Below are 21,443 nucleotides of genomic sequence, written 5' to 3' on the forward strand. Positions count from 1 at the left end.
GGTACCTTTAATGTAACCATTTTCAGTGAGTCTACTCTGTCACATAACCCTCTGTAGCTGTTGTAGCCCAGAAATCTGTGCAGTCTGTACAGAAATCCGGGAGCAACTCCCTTTCCTGGTGGCCAAGATGTCATTGGAATGGTCAGTGAAAGAGGGAAGGACTTGATTCAACCCCCAACTTTTTCCCATCGTGCCACTAACCCCCAAAACTTTAATTCTCCGCAGCCCTGCCGGGTCAGTGTGATCAGAAGTTAAAGGCTGCCATCTAATGGTGAACGTACAGAACAGTCTTGTAGGTTTGTCTCACATTATCTTTCCTCTCTCCAAGTATTTACAAAGCACTGGATGAATGGTTTTATTCCGATTTTACTTGTTCCTTTCTCAGTAAGAAATTATGAACTGAATATTTCACTGTAGGCTGAATTTCTTGCTGCTTTTTGTGTTAATTCAGATATAGATGAGTGTTCCTTTGAGAGGACCTGTGACCACACCTGCATCAACTACCCTGGGAGCTTCGAGTGCCTCTGCCACAAAGGCTACACCTTGTATGGACTGACACACTGTGGAGGTTTGGAGTCTGAGTTCTGCTTTCTGTGTGTTCTGCTTTCTGTTTTTCGTCTCTTTACTGAGCCAAACATCCTTTTAGAGCAAAGTTTTAGGACTGAAGATGATAAAGCAGTAAAGGTAAAATAGAGCTAAAATAGCATGAGCTGGCCATGAATCAGGAAAGGTTTTTTCTGTGCCTTTCCCTTGTCATGTTTTGGAACTGCTGACCCCGGGACCTTCTCTCGAAGTCCTAACTCTGACCCAGAAGTCATAACATTGCCTAGAAACATGCTTGTTGCCTTTCTGTCTTTCATAGCTGTAGTTCCTGTTTTTTGGATTCTGCCTTAATCACACAGGCTGAAACCTTCCATCAGAAATCCTGGGTTCCAGCAGCTGCCCTGGGAAATGCTCCCACCAAGTGTCCCAAGACGCCAGGGGAAGACTGGGCTAATACATTTGTGTCCACCTTGGTTCAGAGCCACAGCCTAAGCTGGAAGGGACCCACAGGGATCATGGAGTCCAACTCTTAAGGGAATGATCCATGTGGGGATTGAAGCCACAGCCTGGGTGTGATTAACACCTGATGGTGGGAGGGGAGGAGTGGAGAGACTGACCTCGTTGGCACCAGTCTATAAATGCTGATTGAATAGACTTAAAAAGGATACATCTCACATTGGCTAGACACTTTTCTGATGTGCCGAAAGTGGTAAGATTTTATGTGGAATATCCGTGATGATGTGTACAGTAGTTTCTTTGCCTTCTTGCAAGCTTTTACCTTTTGTTATTATCCAAGAAGTCTAAACTCCACTTCAGCTGCTGGGTCTCTATTGAATACATCATTCCCTCTTTCCACTGCATCCTAAGAGCAAACTCTGGGAATCACTGTGGAGAATTTATCTCCCTCTTTGGCAGAAGTGACCTAATCTCACAGATGTTTCTGCCTTTGACATTTTTCTGTGTAATGCAATGTGCATCATTGTGCAGATGCTGCAGAGACTTTGGAGCATGTTTTGTATCTGTGAGTACATCCAAGAATTTCAGTGTAACTGCTCCAGGCAAGTAAATGGTATCATATGAATAAATCCTGGAGAGAGTAGGAGCTAAACATTTGTCTAAGGACAAACACTTGCAATAGGTACTGAAGATGTTAGGGATGAATATTGCCTGCCTTTACACACCTTTATAGAGACTCAAATATAAAAGTTACAGTAGGAATAGGTTTCCTTATGCATATAGTTCTCAGTGCAGTGTCCATATGGTTAACACTCTTTGCAACTCCAATTCTGCTTTCAGATATTGATGAATGCAGCTTCAGCAATGGGAGCTGTGACTATGGGTGTCTCAATACCATGGGGAGCTACGAGTGTGTCTGCCCCCCTGGGAAGAAACTGCACTGGAATAAAAAGGACTGTGTTGGTGAGTGTGGGAGCCTCACTGATGCTCCTCTTCCCCAGGAGGGTGGGAGAGCCCATGGCTTTGTCTGAGAGATGCTGCATTTAAATCATGCCCCAAATTAATGTTATAAACTCAGATAACACCTGAGCCTATGGGAGTCCATGGGCTAGGATAAAATTGCAGGGCAATTAGAGAATGTGTAATTTTTTTAAGTTTACAAGTCCATTCACAGAAATCTAAGCAGTATTAGTAGTATTTTTTTATACTTTTGTACTTAGTCATCTATCTATCTATCTATCTATCTATCTATCTATCTATCTATCTATCTATCTATCTATCCATACATACATACATACATACATACATACATACATCCGTCTATCTATCTGTCTGTCTGTCTCTATACTGTCAGCTGTAACTCGTATTTTCCTCCAAGACTAATTTAGAATACTGAAAATATTCACCTCTTTACATGTAGAAATGGTATTCAGGTTAACAGCCACGTTCACAGCACCAACCTCAATTCTCCAAGGGAACTCCAAAGGTATCCTGCTTAATATGAAGTACTGACACAGGCTGTGTTGAAATGAGCAGAACTGCTGAGACCCCCAAAATTCTGGCACTTGGTCAGTGCTGCTTCATGGCAGATGTGAATTCTGTATCCTTTAAAGAGATGACTTTTTTTCTGGGTTCTTCCTTGAAGCACAGCAGCTCCTGGCCATGGCTACAGCCATTCCAAGTATTTTCTCTGAGGGCTTCATTCCAGTTTTACGTTTTTAATGGGAATGGAGTACCTTAGGGTATTCTTAGCCAAATTTTGGTTCTGAGGGGTTTGTTTGATTTTTTTGTTTTGGTTTTGTTTGTTTAACCACAAATAACTTCTCATTGATACCTTTGGGGCTGATGCCAAATACCCAACTGGGAGCAAGGCAGAACAAGAGGGGAGGGATCTCACAGGGAACTGTGCATTGCTTACCTTTAATGTATTACCATCCCTGTTATATACAGAGCTAAGCATTTTAACAGTGAGAAATAGTTAACTCTGTCTTTTAGTTACCCATCAGGCCAGTTATTCCTCTGGGAAGGAATTTGTAAATTAACAGCAGGGACTAAAATTGTTGGGGGTGTGGAATAAAGTTAGAGCACAGAAGTTTTGTGCTGTGTTCCCTCTCAGCCTACAAAGAGTGCTCTTCCCATTTCCCACTGAAAATATTCTCCTTGCTGTAAATTTCTGCTCATTATTTGTTGGAAGATGGAAAATAGAACACCCTTCTCTTGACACACACAGCTGTTGTATTTGAGTACTTTAATGAGGCTTAAAGTGAGTGTCATCTCCCTGTTGATCACCTGCCTTTATTACCGAAGGAGTTGAGAGGAAACTACATCCTACATTGTCACGAAAGCACAATAAAAAGCAGGAGAATTATATTCAGTGATCCTTAATGCTGTGATTTGGAGACATTTGCAGTAACAAAACCCTCTTTTGCTCAGTAATGGCACTTTTTGCTTTGTTGTCTCCTCAGCCCAAAGAAATAGTTCCTTTAAAGACCTCGACAAAGCAACATAAAAGACCTTCAGAGGGTGATAAGTGGAGGGTGATTATTCCTATATTTGAGATGTGAACATCAGGCATGTTTATGGGACTTGTGTATATTTATATGACCTGGCTGCAGGTGAGGAGGAACCTCGTCATTGTGTGTGGGAAAAGATAGACTCAAGCAATACTTGAATCCCAAAAGATGACAGATCAAAATGAGTGCAGGGTTATGGTTGTCAGGGCCACACCATCAGCTCAGGGTGAGGCACAGAGACTGCTCCAGCAATTCAGAACAACTTTGTGTGTTTTCAGCTAAAACAGTCACTTACCCAAATATGAGGAGTAGCTTGTGGGACTGTGGTAGTTTTGGCTTTAGTCTCAGGCCTCAGTTTCAGTTGGGCCTCAGTCTCAGCCAGGCCTCAGTTCCAGCAGGCCCAGAGAGTCCACATAGATTACAGGGGACAAACACCACCTGACTTAAGCAACCAAAGAGATATTTCATATCATTTTGACATCAAAATCAAGTTTAAAAGAAGGTGTAGGCAGTGCCCAACTCAGTCCCTTGTCACCACTTCACAGCTCTTTGGTTTGGGAAGTACCTTTTTTCCGTTTGTTGTTGGTTTCCTCCTCTCTTACCAGGTATCCTTTCTTGGGGAGGAGAGGTTGTTGGAGTGTTTTTGTAAGCTGGGGTGGTAAAAGTCTGTGTTGTTGGGTGGGCGACTCAGTGGTTGTTGCTGGTTTGTTTTTTCTCACATTTGTATATATATGTATTATGTCATATTCTGTATTATCTCTCTTTTGTATAATGTGAGAAGCTTGCTTTTTCAGGTTTTGGGGTTTGTTTTTTTCCCTCCTCTTTGGTTTTTTCCCCTCCTTCCTCTTCCCTTGGTGGGGTGTGGTGGATTTACAAACTATTCTGAGTTGGAAGGGACCCACAAGGATCATCGAGTCCAACTCTTAAGTCAATGGCCCACACAGGGGATTGAACCCATGACTTTGGCATTATTACAGCCAAGTTTTAACCAACTGAGCTCATCTCAGAGGTGTATTCTCTCTCTGTCTGTTGGGCAGTTGGCATTTTGCCACCTCAACCCAACACACACCTGCAGGATCCTCTGCCTTCACCCTGCCAGGAAGCCAAGAGGAGAAGCTCTGCTGGGCACTGATGTCACCTGGCTGATCCCTCTGTGTGTCACACTCCCTTCCAGCACTGCCTGGGGCTTTGCAGCAGTGGGACTGTCCCTCTGCACCCCTGACTGGGAGGGGTTCCAGTCCCAGGGGCTGAAGCATGGAGCTAAAGTTAAAATAAAGTCTGAGGGTGAGAGAAGGGGAAAATGCAATTTTAGTGGTTCATCGAAATAAACAGATCTTTGTGGAAGTGACTCCTGGGGTGGTAGTTGGGCTCTCAAACCAAAGCTGTGCCTCCAAAAGCAGAGAGGAGACATCTCAGGTCATGAGTGTTGCCTTTTGCTTCTGATGTGCACACAGAGTTGTGCTCAGAGTTGCCTCCCTGCCAGAGTGAGATCTGGGCCCTGCCTGAATCACAGAATCATAGAATGGATTGGATTGGAAAAGACCTCCGAGACCATCAAGTCCAGCCCTTGGTCCAACTCCAGTCCTTTTACCAGATCATGGCACTCAGTGCCACGGCCCAGCTCAGTTAAATGGTCCCAAAGTCAAAGATGAAAGGAAAACACTGATCTGCAGTTTAGGTCTAAAGCTGTGAAGGAGTTTCACTTGCAAGTGTGAGCTCAAGATCCAAATCCAGATCCTCTCTGCCCACCATGTGCTTGTTTCAGAAATGACTCACCTCTCATTGTGGGTTTTAGCCCTTCTGTCTTTCCCCACCATTGCATCCAAGTGTATGCACAGGGTTCTGGGCTGGGCACTATCTGATTTTTGTACATTTCTCTTTCTTTTTTTCTCCTCAGAGATGGTGAAATGTCTCCCAAATGCCAAAGCAGCTCCCAAGGCTCAGCTGGTGTGCAGTAAGACTGGAGGCATTGAGAGCTGCTTCCTGTCATGCCCCTCCAATACCCTCTTTGTTCCAGGTTTGTACAAAGCATTTGTCCTCTTAAGCCTAGAATGTGACCTGATGATTTTTCTCTGTTAGTGTCTTCGTGGCTCTTGCATTCAGTTTTTGTTATGGGCAACAGTAAATGAGCAAAACATCACTATAAATTAATTTGGGTCAGATATGCACATCCCTGAACACAAGAGCAGCTGATTGTCGGTCACATTAAAGGTTTGGTCCTTCATTGTTTAATTTGAGGTGTCATTTGCAGGGGTGGGAAAATTCTGACAAAAACCTGAGAGACACATCCACCTTAACCAGAATGGTGCACAAGAAAAATTCCAGTACATTCAATTGCTGTGTCAAAAGGGAAGGAAAAATGAACAGTTGATTTCACTGAATTCCTGCTACTTTTTAGCACCATGTTTTGAGTAGAGTTCCCCCCACCCTTTTTTTTTTCAATCATTTGCTGCAGGTAATTTTCATCTGCACAGTTTTCAGGGCAGGTGGGATGGAGGGGGATTTGTATTGCTTTTTCATGGATACTCTGGCACAGGGGTTTTTTGAGTGTCTCTGCTTTTCATGTTAGTCCTGGCATGATACACGGTAGAGCTATTCACACTTTATTTTCCATTACTGCATTTATCTAATTTGTAAGCAACAGGACACAGTTTTATCTGTGCAATATGTAAACCCTGTTGTGGTTCTAAGTGTATTATTTTTGTTTCTAGCAGAGTCTGAAGCTAAAATTATTGTGAAAGTAAATGGCTTATTTTTTTAAATTATATGGGTGATCAAAGCAGGACTCTACCATGGACAAACACAAAATATTTTCTACTAGTGCACCATAGAATTATGTACAGTTAACCTTGTGCCAAACAGTTTATAAAATACATTTCAGTGCTGGGAGAAACACAGCTTGTAGTCACCCCTGTGAAGCAGCAGCCTTTGGCAGATTATTTGAGCCATTCAAAATCCAAGCCCAGCACTCAAATATCTCCCTGTTTGGCAGCACTGGGAAGTTTGGTGGGGGAGCAGGTGCTTAGGGAGGCTCCTGCCCCACATCCTGACTGTGTGTTCTGCCCTCAGATTCGGAGAACAGCTACACCCTGAGCTGTGGAGTTCCCGTCCAGCAGGGCAAGGCTCAGCCCAAGCACAACACAACCCTGCCCAGCTGCCCAGGTAGGTGCTGCCTTGCCCTCCTGGGGGCTCACAGGAGCAGGATGGAGGTGCCCCAGGTCACTTGGGAGCTGAAAGACAGAGGGCTCTGCAGTGACACAAGGTTGGGTTTGAGGTAGCTGGTGTTTCATCATGGAATCATAGGATGTGCTGAGTGGGAAGAGACCCACAAGGACCATCAGTCCAGCCCTCAGCCCTGCCCAGGCCCATCCCCAGAGTCACCCCCTGTGCCCCAGAGCATCATCCAAACACTCCTGGAGCTCTGGCAGCCTTGGGGCTGTGCCCACTGCCCTGGGGAGCCTGGTCAGTGCCCACCACCCTCTGGGGGAAGAGCCTTTTCCTGAGATCCAACCTGACCCTGCCCTGGCACAGCTCCAGCCATTCCCTGGGTGCTGACCCTGCCCTGGCACAGCTCCAGCCATTCCCTGGGTGCTGTCCCTGCCCTAACACAGCTCCAGCCATTCCCTGGGTGCTGTCCCTGCCCTGGCACAGCTCCAGCCATTCCCTGGGGTCTGTCCCTGGTCCCCACAGAGTAGAGATCAGTGCCTGCCCCTCCTGAGGAGGTTGTACCTGCAATGAGGTCTCCCCTCACTGTCTCTAGCTGAACACACTAAGTGCCCTCAGCTGCTCTTCAGCCACTTCCCCACCTTCATTGCCCTCCTTTGGACTCTCTCTAATGGCTTAATGTCTTTTTTTATATCGTGGTGCCCAAAACTGCCCCCAATATCAGGCTCACATTCGCTTTTCTGCAGCTTCTCCTGAAGGGCTGGAGGGTGTCTAGGTGCCCTCAGGGCAGCTTTGTGTTGGCAGGTCAGGACAGGAGTGGTGCAGGTTTGTTGTCTGCCCAGTGAGGACAAATATTTAGAATCATTTGCTTTCCATAGTCCTGCAAGGCAGTAGCAAGCATCTCAAAATGGGATTTCCTCCCAGATCTGGAAGGGAGCCAGAGGGACCATCAGCAGCACAACAGCAGGTGGCCAGGGGCCTCCCAGCCTTCCTTGCCAAGCCCTTCCATGGGAACACAGATCCTGCTGCTGGGGATTACCAGGAAAAATGTTGTGAGACTTGTGTGTGTTTCCTTCATCATCTTCTCAGAAATGGCTGAATTGTTTCTGCAGAGACATTTGGGATGCTCCTGATCAGAGCTCAGAGCTGCACTCCAAGGTCCTTGGGGGTCCCTTCCACCTCAGCACATTCTGTGATTTCAAATTGTTTATGAAAGCTCATACTCAGCATTGGGGGGGGGGGGGGGGGGGGAATAAAAAATGTTGGAGTCTGGCAAAATTAGAAGCAGCTGAAACCACGTCCAGCAGTGGAAGTGTCAGCCCATTTGACACATCATTACCTGCTGTGCTTCTCTGCCCTTTACCAGCTCTCCAGCCATGTGTTTGGGGTGTGTTGGGGGGCACAGTGCTGTGGGGTGAGGTGACAAGGCAGCAGATGTGTCTGCCCTGGCACAGGGCTGGCTGCCTGCATTAGTCCTGCTTCTAACAGCCTTTCAAACCAGGCTTGCATTTAAAGCTGGAAAACACAGGTTGCAAGCCACAGACTGCAGCCAAATAAAGGTGTTTCCTTTGGATGGTTTCCAACTGCCACTAAATTAATCTTATTCCTGGCTGGCATCAGCAAGTGCAGAACTACAGCTCTGATGTGGGAAGTCAGACAGAGTCAGGGCGGGGGGGGAGTAGGAATTAACCTTTTTCTTAGTAAAAGTCACCCAAAATGCAACAAGATATGCAGGAGGGGGAGTGCTCAAAGCATGTGTGATGCCAGCAAATCTCTGTGGGCTCAAGGAAAAGTGCTGATGGGAAAAAATGAACTTGTGGAGAGGGATATCCCCTTACAGCAGGTGTGCAGCTCTTGGGCTGTCTCTGCCGTGTCACAGGAAGGCTTTTGAGTCTGCTTTTACAAAAACTTCTCAGATTCCATCTCCTCTGCATCCCAAGTGATGGCTTTTCTTGCTTTACACCAACAGATTCCTTGGCCCCTCCAATCAAGCAGAAAGCTCGTTTCAAAATTAAAGATGCCAAGTGCCACTTGCGGCCCCGCAGCAAAGAGAAAACCAGAGACTCTGGGAAACAACCTGTCTCAGGTGTGTGGCTTCTTCTGACTGGCCAGTTTTTGTCTGTTTGCATGTTTTGTTTTCACAGTGGGACAGAAAAAAAGGAATAGTTTTCATATTTGGGTCTGAATTTAAGTTCAGGCCAGAAAATGTCACCAATTGTTCTGAAAAATCCTTGTGAATTTGGAATTAATCTGATCCTTTTTCTGGCCCAGATAATGGCAGAAAAATCCTGAGACAAAAAGCTATCACTAATGCAGAATTACTTGAAATTGTCAGTTTGGTTTGTTTAGGGTTTTTTAGTTTTTAAAATAAAACAAAAGCTATTATTTATTTGCTTTATACTAGATTAGTGTCCTATTGTAGCAGCAAAGACAACCCCTAAGCAGAGAAGTTATTACCAAACTCTGATGTTACACAGGCTTAGATCTTTTGTTGTGATGGAATGAGTGCTTATGATGTGATGCTGTAATTTGTCTTACCATCACTTTTACCAGTGAGTGAGGAATCATCTGTGAGCCATGAACAGAGAAGAGTAAAAATAACTATTTAAAAAACCGCGTGAATGGTTTAAAGGCTTTATTATTAAAATTTAGACTCTCTTTGCCCTGCAATCTGGACACTTATGTCACTAATTTTGCAAGTATTTACTGAAACCAAGTCTCGGTCCTCAAGGTGCTTACCCTGTCTTCATGTATTGCTTTCTGTGCATAAGATGTGATTGTTTGATTAATTTTTAAAGTCACAGAAGTTGAGTTTTTTAGTCCATGGGTCTAACAGAAAGATTATTTCGTCCAGCCACACCCTCGGAATGAAATCCTTTGGGTGGCCTCAGTGCTGCAAATTCCTCCCTGACTGGGAAGGTCCATCACCTACAGCAATCAGATGAAACCTTCCAGTGTATTTTCAGAACCTCGCAGTCTTTTAAAACCTTTGATACGTGATGACTGTCGCTGCTGAAGGAGGTGAAATACCAACTGGCAGCTTTTAGAGGCTCTCCTGAATTTGCAAAAACTGCCTCTCGCTTTGTTTAGCTATCAAATGTCTGGTTTTGGTATTGCTGATCTTCATTTCTGTAGAGATGAATCCTAATTCAGAGATGAATTTTCTAATACCAAGGAAAGGGGTGGGCATTTCCAGACATTAGAGGTGCCCCCGTGCAGCTGAGCATCACCACAAGGTGGTTTTGCCTCCTGCATCCCTGAGAACATGAGCCCCAGCCCTGCCAGGGGAGGGAGTGTAACCTGGCCCTGCATTCCCCATAACCCAGCTGAGATCTCCTTGGTAGGCTGTCACCTGCTACTTTGCCACTTGATTTCTCCTCTGGGCTGCTTCTCTCATGGACAGGAGGTCCCTTCCCCTGCACAGACAACTGCCAGGTGACCTTTGTGAACCTCAAGTGCGACTCCTCCAAGAAGAAGCGCCGCGGCCGCAAGTCGCCCTCCAAAGAGGTGTCCCACATCACTGCAGAGTTTGAAGTGGAGATGAAGGCAGAAGAAGTCTCAGGTTTGTGAAAGAGCTGCCCTGTGCAGAGAGATCAGTGTGTGGTTTCTCAGCGTGTTGTTAAAATCTCTTTGGTGCTGTTTCACCAACCTGCCCTGCAAATCTTGTAGCACGAGCCCCATTCCACAGCCTTCCCAAACTCAGAGATTTAACTGAAAAGAATCAGGTATGAAATGAAGCCAAAGGAACAAAGATTGAACCTGCAGCAAAATTCCTTCAAAGCCTTGAGTTAAGTCATGTGCTTTAATTCAGTCTGGTTTCTTTAAACAGCAGAAGTGCCCATTGATGCCCAGGGAATGTAAAGATCAGGTAGAAGTTCTGCAACAACCATGATAAAATATCCTCCAAAATGTAAGTTGGTCAAACTTCTGAGTGAGATTTAAACACTTCTATCACACAGCTGGAAAAATCTTGTTTTCATAACAGTCTTCAGGAAGAAAAACAATTGAGATGGAATATTGTGTTATAAATTCCAGCCAAAGAAAACATGGACTAAATTCTGTAAATATGTAAGTTCTCAAAGACAGATTCCTTAACCTGGAGGGGCTACCTCACCAGCCAAGTGAGTCAAACAGTAAGTGTGCCTGAAAGCACCTTTCTTTTGTGGTCAGGGAAATGGTCAGAATTCCTGATCAACTGAGTAAAGCATGGAAAATTCAGAGCCATTGGTGGTGCCAGGCTGGAAGCACAGCACAGAGGGGTGGCAAACTTGCTCCCTGCAGTGTGTGCAGAAGGGAAGGCTAAGGGAAGGACAGCACTAAGGAAAGCTGGAGCAGCAAACACTTCTGTATTAATAGTAGAAATCTTGCCCTGATTTCTTCTTCAAATGTCTGTTGAATTATTCACACACAGCTTTAGTCTGCATCTCCTTTGATGCTCCTAGTCCTCCCACTTGGTTTGTGTTTTATTATCCTCACCTTATCAAGAGCTCGGGGACTGCCAGTATTATGGCTGGGAGAGAAAGCTGTGGCCAAACCAACAAGACAAGGACAGGTTGGAAAGGAAATTAGCAGTTAGAGCCTTGCTGAATTCATAGGGTGGTAGCAGAGCGGTGTTGAGGGGGAATATGGGCTGGGGCTCAGCCTGAGCATGTGAATGGCATCTTGATAAAGCACATGGTTTAGGCATGTTCCAGCCCTGGGGACTGTGGAACTCTGTGTATTCTGCCCTGGGGACTGTGGAACTCCATGTATTCTGCCCCTGGGGACTGTGGAACTCCATGTATTCTGCCCTGGGGACTGTGGAACTCTGTGTATTCTGCCCTGGGGACTGTGGAACTCCATGTATTCTGCCCCTGGGGACTGTGGAACTCCATGTATCTGCCCCTGGGGACTGTGTAATTCCATGTATCTGCCCCTGGGGACTGTGGAACTCCATGTATTCTGCCCTCTGTGTACTGTGTCCATATGTGTATTTAAGTCAGGTGTGTTTCATGTATGCTTAACTCTGCCAGACATTTTAATGAACCTCTACCAAGGAGATTTTTGGAAAGCAAAATACTGCCTGAAAACATTACAAACTGCTTTATGTCATTAGTAATGATGGAACACAAACTTAGAAGCAAATCAGAGTGGTGGCTGCCCCCAGAATTCTCAGGGATGCTTTCTGCACCCTCCCCCTGGGCACTCAGTGTAACTTTAATGCCAGGGACAAACTGTCAGCAGAGTGCACTTGCAGGTCATGGAACTGTTTGATGGACCTCAGTGCTCTGTCCTGTCCCTCTGTAAGGCCTGGCCTTGAGTCCAGGGAGCTGCTGCTTCAGTTTGCCTGGAGAAGACAGTGAAGCAAACAGAGGTGTCTCAGTGCAGCTCAGGCTGAGCTTTTTGTTAAGCACCTCTTTTAAACATGAATCTCAACTGCTTCTAGTTTTGTTATCATTTCCCATCTAGACACCTGTAACATTGACTGTGTTCGGAAAAGGATGGAGCAGAAGCTGCAAACTGCAATCAAAACATTGAGGAAATCTATTAACAAACAGCAATTTTACATTCAGTTTTCTGGGACAGAGTATGAAGTGGCTCAGAAGCCAGCTAAAGCTACTGAGGGGCACGAAGCTTGCAGTACAGGGCAAGTACTGCAGGATGGAAAGTGTGGTAAGTCCAAACAACTCGAATACTCAGCCATCCCCCCCCCTCCCAAAACAAGCCATCCAAAATTACCTTTTCCACCGTGAAATCTCTGAGATAACCATTTAGATCAAGGTGGGTCAGCCTGTGTGCATGGACCACTGATGGTTCATAAGGGTGTGAAGGGAACTCATTAGGTGGGTTCAGGAAAACAAGAGCATGCACAGGATACTTTCCCATGGTAGGTATCAAAACCTGCCACAGTTTGTTCCCAGTTGCTCCCAGCATCTTAGGGAAACACAATTCTGTAAAACAGTAAGAAGGTGTTTGTCTACATGCTGTTTGTTTGCTTTTATATCTCCTCTCTCACTCTCTTCACCACCAAATAATCCATGCCCCATGGATACGTTTATATTTAATGCTCTACAGGTCCAATAAAAAAATATGGAAACCTATTTTAACATTATCTATAATACTTAATGTCTTTAAGCCTTTTGCCATGTTATCAAGCTCTAGTGCTTTGCTGGGGGCAAGTGCAAACTTATTAATGGCAGTTCTCAGCACTGCAGTCTAATCACTCACAGACATCTTTTCAAAATCAGCATATCTGTTTTTCCAGCTCCCAAGTGATTTATAGGTAGAAAGAAGTGCAGCTCTGAGAGATTCTGCCAGTGAGTTGGTTCAGAGCTTGTTTTCCTCACATGGGAACAGTGATTTAGAAACTGTACTTGAAGGACTGTTGTTATTGGTGTCTGGAAACACATGCATTTTAACCACCTCTGTTCAGCAGAGAAAAACGTTTCATGCAGTTATGTGTCCTGTTGCAGCAAGAAAAGCATCTTATTCATATCTATCAAGATAAGCACAATATCTATTCATATCTATTCATATCTATCAAGAAAAGCATCTTGTTCATATCTACATCTAACAGTTGGGGTATTTGAGTGTCAAGAGACATAAATTATCACATGGGATACATTGCCCTCAGAGAAATCTCTGGAACTGCTCTCAGGAGACAGACTTTTGTAGTTCCCTGCCATAAAACCCTGTAAATGCACTGAAAGCTCACATGGCTTCCCAGACCTTGTGCACCACTGTTTTAATAAACTGCAGTGTGGTGTTTTAAGTCTGTATCAGCTTTGTTAACAACATCTGTGTGCTGAACCCTTCAGTGCAGTACAGTTTAGTGGTTCCAGCTGCAGAAGAAGGACCTTGCCCTGGTGTCAGCTGACCACAGTGGGGTTGGGTCTCCTCCCACTGGGTGGGTCTCCTCACTAACACATCCAGAATATCTGCTGCTGTAACACTGGGGCTGAGGAGATCCATCCTCCCTGAATGCTTTGCTCTGAAGACAAATGATGATAAGAATGGAGGTCCTTACAGAGATCCCCCTTTTGTCCCCTCAGTTACCTGCAGCACAGGCACCTTCTATAGCGGAGAGCACAGTCAGTGCGTGCCCTGCTCCCCAGGAACATACCAGGACACAGAAGGCCAGCTCAGCTGTGAGCCCTGCCCAGGGGACGATGGCCAGGGAGTGGCAGGAGCCCGGAACGTGTCGGAATGTGGAGGCAAGTTTGATTTGGTTCTAGGATTTAGGTGTTGCCACACAGCCTGTATGGGGCATGGAGGTGAATGAGCCCCCCCTCAGAGATCTCTGTGCACTTACAAGCACTACACAAAGTGTTTGGCTTTTTCCACTCACTGACAAGAAGATGGGACCTGCCCCATCAGTGTGAGTTGTGGTGTGGGAAGGAACAAGCCAAGCAGAGCACTTTGCTTCAGGTCAGGTGTGGAGTCTGGATGTGCCTCAGCCTGTGAGGACTCATCAGGTATATCGTGGATTGCTTTGGACTGGTATTGGTGAGTCTGATGGACCTGCTGGTTTATTGTTTTGCATGAGATGCAGGTTACCTGCTCTAATTAGCAGCAGATATAACTCTGAGATGGTTGCACTGCAGGGATCTGAAACCCAGACTCAGAACTAATGCCTGGAAGTTTCAGTGCCGGAGCAAGTGATGGAGCATCTCTGGCTCAGCTTCAAGATATATAAACTAAATTATAATGGTGATGCTACCTGGTGCTTCTACTGTAACTTGTTCAATATGAGGTTTTAAAACACAACTGTTAATTATTTTCTTTACCTTATTTCATTACAGATGACCAAAATCTAGTTTAGAGCAGTTTACATTATTTGACTTTGAAATCAATCTGTCCTCTCTGCTACACAAGTTCCAACTTTAAAACTCATGCATGTAATTTACATTAATGCTTTCTCCAAGGATATCTAAAGTGAACATGTGATGAATGTCACTAGAGAAACTGCTGGTTTTCCCCCATCCACTGAATAAAAAATAACTCATGTCTCCAGTCCAAACCTGTGATAGATTTTGCTGACTCACTGTATGAAGGAGCTATCAGAGGGAAAAATCTTGAAATGCTTGTGCACCTTTGCTCTGTCGATTTGTATTTATCCAAAATCCAACAAGAACAGCTTATCAAAGTAAAATCTGAGTTTATAAAGGTTGACTGCAGTACATTGACAAAAACAGCATGTCAAGAGGGAAAAGGCTTCTGCCCGCTTCTCCCAAAGCCACCCCTGTAGCCCCCTCACTACCAGATGCTGGTCACTCAAAACCAGTGCACATGTTGTGATGCTTAATTGACAGGAGATCTGTGTAGATATGAGGCCCAAACATAATTTGCTAAAATGTCATTTTGGGGCTTTTCTCAGAGACGTAACCTCAGCTCTGTTCTGTGGCAACTTCACTACAGAAGGCAAGTTAGTTCATTCTTATATACAGGTAGGGAGTGGCACATATTGGTGCTGAAAGCACTGGGTCTTCAGCTGTATTAAACCCAAACTGTACCTCTTGTTCTACAAGATGCCTGTAAGCCTCCCCAAGTTCTTAATTTTCACACTAAAATCCAGATCCAAATCCACTCTTCATTATCTGCCTTCATATTAAAGTCCTGTAACCAGCTGGACCAGAGCAGGTAGATCAGTTTTGCTACTAAAAACAATAGAAAAATTGTCTTCAAACTAGTGACATCATATTATTTATCTGAGGTGTGGGTCACAGCAGCTGACAAAGTGCTCTGAAATACTTGGATGAGAGACTTGTTGAAAGTGCAAAGTATTCTAACAAAATCTTAATTAAAAAAAAAACAAAACAAAACAAAACAAAACCTTAACCAAGAGAGACAATAGTGGCCAAAAAGCATATTAAGAAGCTAGTTCTGTTTGCTGGTGGTGTTTTTAGGAAGCATTACAGGAACAATACAAACTCACCAGGTAAGATTGCAGTTTGATCTGCAGCTGCCTTGATGTTGAAGGAAGCCTTGCTTAACTACTAGTGGGGTTTATACTTGGTCCAGGAAGGTGGACACACTAACACAGATGCTGACTTTCCATTTCTAGGTCAGTGTTCTCCTGGGCACTTCTCTGCAGATGGTTTTAAACCTTGCACAGTGTGCCCCCTTGGCACGTACCAGCCTGAGCCAGGGAGGACCCTCTGCTTCCCCTGTGGTGGTGGGCTTGGGACCAGACACGAAGGGGCTGTTTCCTTCCAAGACTGTGAAACCAAAGGTGAGTTTAAAACTTTTCCACAGTTCATAGTCTCACTTTCATGCCCTTTGGTTTATGATCTTCGATGCCAAGGGGCTTTTGAAGGCTCCAAAACAAACATTGTCACTGTGTGGGCATATGATTAAATTACATGGTCAGGGAATCTGTAAGCTAGGAATGATGTCTTGGGATTGCACAGGGAGTCTGTAAGCTAGGAATGATCTCCTGGGATTGCACAGGGAATCTGTAAGCTAGGAATGATCTCCTGGGATTCACAGGGAGTCTGTAAACTAGGAGTGATCTCCTGGGATTCACAGGGAGTCTGTAAACTAGGAATGATCTCCTGGGATTGCACAGGGAATCTGTAAACTAGGAATGATCTCCTGGGATTGCACAGGGAATCTGTAAGCTAGGAATGTTCTCCTGGGATTCACAGGGAGTCTGTAAACTAGGAATGATCTCCTGGGATTGCACAGGGAGTCTGTAAGCTAGGAGTGATCTCCTGGGGTTGCACAGATTGAACAGGATTTATGGTTTGCTTTGGAATTTACCACAGGCAGGTGCAGGGTCAGCACCGAGACTGGTGAGTGAGCCCCACTGTATGGCAAGAAATAAGACAAACCTGCATTAGGCAGTACTTTGGTTTTCACATCCTGTGTTATTATTTACCAAATTAGAAAAACTAAGCACTAGAGAGGTTATATAAGCTAAGGATTGCTTATTAATGGGCCAGGCAGACCCTGATAGTGTGCAACACATTCTGTGTTCCATGATGTCACCTTCCAGTGCCCTTGCTGAAGAAGGAATATGCCCAAATGCATTTTGGTTTAATTACTGGAATGACATGCTGGCCCTGGCAAAGAGGCACACAGGGAAACCTCTCTCCTGCTGTTCTAAAAGTCATTTTTCTTGTCGAGGTGGATATGCCTCAGCTTCCATTTTTTATAAATTCCTCAGAAACAGAGACATGTGCAGCACACACTGCTGGTTCATAAGGGTTCAGCTCTAGTCCTGGGATTGTAGTTAGAACATCCTTTGTGCTGGGAAATCCAGGGAGCTGGTGTCTTCTCTGCCTTTTCTGGCCTCATAACTTTGTTGCAGAGCAGGGACTGTGAGGGATGTCCAGGGTAGGAAGTGCTTCCACTCTCTGAAAATAATCCAGCTCATGCCTTGCAGTTCACTGTTCCCCTGGACACTACTACAACTCCACCACACACAGGTGTATCCGCTGCCCTGTGGGCACCTACCAGCCTGAGTTTGGGCAGAACTACTGCATCACCTGCCCTGGCAACACCAGCACCGATTTTGATGGCTCCACTAACGTTACACACTGCAAAAGTAAGTGACTTTCATACTGGCTGTGACATAAAGTGTGTCTTTGGCTCTGCACTGCGACTTGAAGGCTCCATCTCTGAGGGTGGCCTTCAGTTCTGTATCTCCTGGTTCGCAGGTATCTGCTGCCAGAGGGAATAGTGGAAAACTGGGAAAACAATGAGGAAAAGAATTGGGAGTACCATTTGATCCTTAGGAGTACATGATTTCACAGAGTGCCAGCTGCAAGTTCAAATACAGAGCCTTTAGTCTCCCAGGTCCTGCAAGTTGTCTGACAGTGATGCATCTCTGTGTCTCTGCAGAGTATGAGATCTCCTCTCAAAGTTACTGCCATTTTATAATAATTACAAAAAATTAAGAGGCATGATCATGCATACTGAAATTGCCAGGGAACCACTTGTTGACATCTTGCAGGGTTTTTTGCAGTACTCAGCCTCCTGTCTTCAGTTACCGTTTTAAATATCCCCAGGGATTTCAGTGCAGTTTTTTTATCTTTTGTGTACAGCTGATTCTTTTAGGCAAGCTTTTCTTTTTTCATCTCTACCATATCAATTTAAGAGAATGTCTCTATAATAATTAAACAGTGCCATCTAAACTAACTGCTCATGTGCAAATCTATTATAAGTTCTGATATGTCTTTTAAGCCTTTCATCATTTCTAATATGAGTAAATTCTATATTTTTAAGGAATTTGAAGAAGTTTGATGATTTTCCTCTAAAATAAAACTGTCACTTTGCTGTCTTCAATATTTCCTGTTTTCAAGACAATTTCTTAGCGTTGAGGGTTGGATTAAGCAAAACATTAAAAAATATATCTAGTTTTATGTGGGTGAGTAGGCCTGGAGAAATCAAACTTGAGTAGCTTGAGTAGTGTCAGATTCAGCAGGAGTTTTGAAAACTCAGAAAGCAAAACTGAGTCAGCAATAGGACAAGGGGGCACGAGCTCAAGCTCTGCCAGGGGAAATTGAAGTTGGAGATCAGAAAAAAATTCTTTCCAGAGAGAGGGCTCAGGCATTGGAATGGGCTACCCAGAGAGGGGGTTGATTCCCCATCCCTGGAGGTTTTTAAAGTGAGATTGGCTGTGGCACTGAGTGCCATGATCTGGTAAAGGAACCAAGGGTTGGACCAAGGGTTGGACTTGATGATCTCGAATGTTTTTTCCAACTCAATCTATTCTATGATTCTATGATCCATCAGTGGGGTTCTTTATTAACTGGTTCAGTCTGAGGTGGAGCAAGGCAGATCTGTGATCAGGATCACACTCATTGAGATAAATTAGGTTCAAAATCAGGGAAGTTAAACCCTGTGCATGTCAGCACAGTGTGCACAGTAACCTGTGTGAGCACCCAAACCCTGTGCATGTCAGCACAGTGTGCACAGTATAACCTTTGTGTGAGCACCCAAACCCTGTGCATGTCAGCACAGTGTGCACAGTAACCTGTGTGAGCACCCAAACCCTGTGCATGTCAGCACAGTGTGCACAGTATAACCTTTGTGTGAGCACCCAAACCCTGTGCATGTCAGCACAGTGTGCACAGTAACCTGTGTGTGAGCACCCAAACCCTGTGCATGTCAGCACAGTGTGCACAGTAACCTTTGTGTGAGCACCCAAACCCTGTGCATGTCAGCACAGTGTGCACAGTAACCTTTGTGTGAGCACCCAAACCCTGTGCATGTCAGCACAGTGTGCACAGTAACCTGTGTGAGCACCCAAACCCTGTGCATGTCAGCACAGTGTGCACAGTAACCTGTGTGAGCACCCAAACCCTGTGCATGTCAGCACAGTGTGCACAGTAACCTGTGTGTGAGCACCCAAACCCTGTGCATGTCAGCACAGTGTGCACAGTAACCTGTGTGTGAGCACCCAAACCCTGTGCATGTCAGCACAGTGTGCACAGTAACCTGTGTGTGAGCACCCAAACCCTGTGCATGTCAGCACAGTGTGCACAGTATAACCTTTGTGTGAGTACCCAAACCCTGTGCATGTCAGCACAGTGTGCACAGTAACCTGTGTGAGCACCCAAACCCTGTGCATGTCAGCACAGTGTGCACAGTAACCTGTGTGTGAGCACCCAAACCCTGTGCATGTCAACACAGTGTGCACAGTAACCTGTGTGTGAGCACCCAAACCCTGTGCATGTCAGCACAGTGCGCACAGTAACCTGTGTGTGAGCACCCAAACCCTGTGCATGTCAGCACAGTGTGCACAGTAACCTGTGTGTGAGCACCCAAACCCTGTGCATGTCAGCACAGTGTGCACAGTATAACCTTTGTGTGAGCACCCAAACCCTGTGCATGTCAGCACAGTGTGCACAGTAACCTGTGTGTGAGCACCCAAACCCTGTGCATGTCAGCACAGTGTGCACAGTAACCTGTGTGTTAGCACCCAAACCCTGTGCATGTCAGCACAGTGTGCACAGTATAACCTTTGTGTGAGTACCCAAACCCTGTGCATGTCAGCACAGTGTGCACAGTAACCTGTGTGAGCACCCAAACCCTGTGCATGTCAGCACAGTGTGCACAGTAACCTGTGTGTGAGCACCCAAACCCTGTGCATGTCAGCACAGTGTGCACAGTAACCTGTGTGTGAGCACCCAAACCCTGTGCATGTCAGCACAGTGTGCACAGTAACCTTTGTGTGAGCACCCAAACCCTGTGCATGTCAGCACAGTGTGCACAGTAACCTGTGTGTGAGCACCCAAACCCTGTGCATGTCAGCACAGTGTGCACAGTAACCTGTGTGTGAGCACCCAAACCCTGTGCATGTCAGCACAGTGTGCACAGTAACCTGTGTGTGAGCACCCAAACCCTGTGCATGTCAGCACAGTGTGCACAGTATAACCTTTGTGTGAGCACCCAAACCCTGTGCATGTCAGCACAGTGTGCACAGTAACCTGTGTGTGAGCACCCAAACCCTGTGCATGTCAGCACAGTGTGCACAGTAACCTGTGTGAGCACCCAAACCCTGTGCATGTCAGCACAGTGTGCACAGTATAACCTTTGTGTGAGCACCCAAACCCTGTGCATGTCAGCACAGTGTGCACAGTAACCTGTGTGTGAGCACCCAAACCCTGTGCATGTCAGCACAGTGTGCACAGTAACCTGTGTGTTAGCACCCAAACCCTGTGCATGTCAGCACAGTGTGCACAGTAACCTGTGTGTGAGCACCCAAACCCTGTGCATGTCAGCACAGTGTGCACAGTAACCTTTGTGTGAGCACCCAAACCCTGTGCATGTCAGCACAGTGTGCACAGTGACCTTTGTGTGAGCACCCAAACCCTGTGCATGTCAGCACAGTGTGCACAGTAACCTGTGTGTGAGCACCCAAACCCTGTGCATGTCAGCACAGTGTGCACAGTAACCTGTGTGTGAGCACCCAAACCCTGTGCATGTCAGCACAGTGCGCACAGTGACCTGTGTGTGAGTACCCAAACCCTGTGCATGTCAGCACAGTGCGCACAGTAACCTTTGTGTGAGCACCCAAACCCTGTGCATGTCAGCACAGTGTGCACAGTAACCTGTGTGTGAGCACCCAAACCCTGTGCATGTCAGCACAGTGTGCACAGTAACCTGTGTGTGAGCACCCAAACCCTGTGCATGTCAGCACAGTGTGCACAGTAACCTCTGTGTGAGCACCTGCTCACTGGACTGTGCTGACTCACCTCTGTTTCCCAATCAGTACTAAAGCAGCCTGAGTGAAGTATCAAATCAATTTATGCATCAGACATAAAGCTTTTGCAAATCAGTGGGAGCAGCCTTGTAGATCACGTATTGCTTTCAAGGCTGTCCTTGCTGAACAAAGGGAATGTGTGCATTTCTAAAGCCTTCAGGAGGAGTTGGGACTTGCTCTTGACATATCCAGAAAAACACCTCTGATTAGTTAATCAGCCAGCACAAATGTAGTTTGTGTTTCTCCACAGACCAGCACTGTGGAGGAGAACTTGGGGACTACACTGGCTACATTGAGTCACCCAACTACCCTGGAGACTACCCAGCCAACGTGGAATGCATCTGGAATATAAACCCACCCCCAAAGAGGAGGATACTCATTGTAGTCCCTGAGATATTCCTCCCCATCGAGGATGAATGTGGTGATGTTCTGGTCATGAGAAAAAGTGGTGAGTTGCCAGACATGGATTGGATTTACTGTAAACTACTTGGAGAGGAAAGTTCATGGTGAAGTGATGGTTGTTTTCACACAGCCAGTGTTTCTGAAAGGATTGTTGAGTTAAGTGGCACAGCCAG

At 45.6% G+C, this 21,443-nt stretch overlaps 1 protein-coding gene across 2 annotated transcripts in view; it reads left to right on the forward strand.

Moving 5' to 3' along the window:
• Positions 1-21,443, forward strand: part of SCUBE1 (signal peptide, CUB domain and EGF like domain containing 1) — a 157,246-nt gene that overhangs the window by 128,234 nt on the left and 7,569 nt on the right. For both annotated transcript variants that reach the window (XM_071551543.1, XM_071551545.1), the window contains 11 exons: positions 452-568; positions 1,840-1,962; positions 5,410-5,529; positions 6,582-6,674; positions 8,647-8,763; positions 10,081-10,239; positions 12,126-12,329; positions 13,709-13,870; positions 15,721-15,888; positions 17,044-17,205; positions 21,119-21,316. In XM_071551543.1, the coding sequence (XP_071407644.1) occupies positions 452-568; positions 1,840-1,962; positions 5,410-5,529; positions 6,582-6,674; positions 8,647-8,763; positions 10,081-10,239; positions 12,126-12,329; positions 13,709-13,870; positions 15,721-15,888; positions 17,044-17,205; positions 21,119-21,316 (1,623 nt within the window). The remainder of the gene's footprint in view (positions 1-451; positions 569-1,839; positions 1,963-5,409; positions 5,530-6,581; positions 6,675-8,646; positions 8,764-10,080; positions 10,240-12,125; positions 12,330-13,708; positions 13,871-15,720; positions 15,889-17,043; positions 17,206-21,118; positions 21,317-21,443) is intronic.

Source organism: Pithys albifrons, chromosome 3, assembly GCF_047495875.1.
Source record: "Pithys albifrons albifrons isolate INPA30051 chromosome 3, PitAlb_v1, whole genome shotgun sequence".
Taxonomy (NCBI): Eukaryota; Metazoa; Chordata; class Aves; order Passeriformes; family Thamnophilidae; genus Pithys; species Pithys albifrons.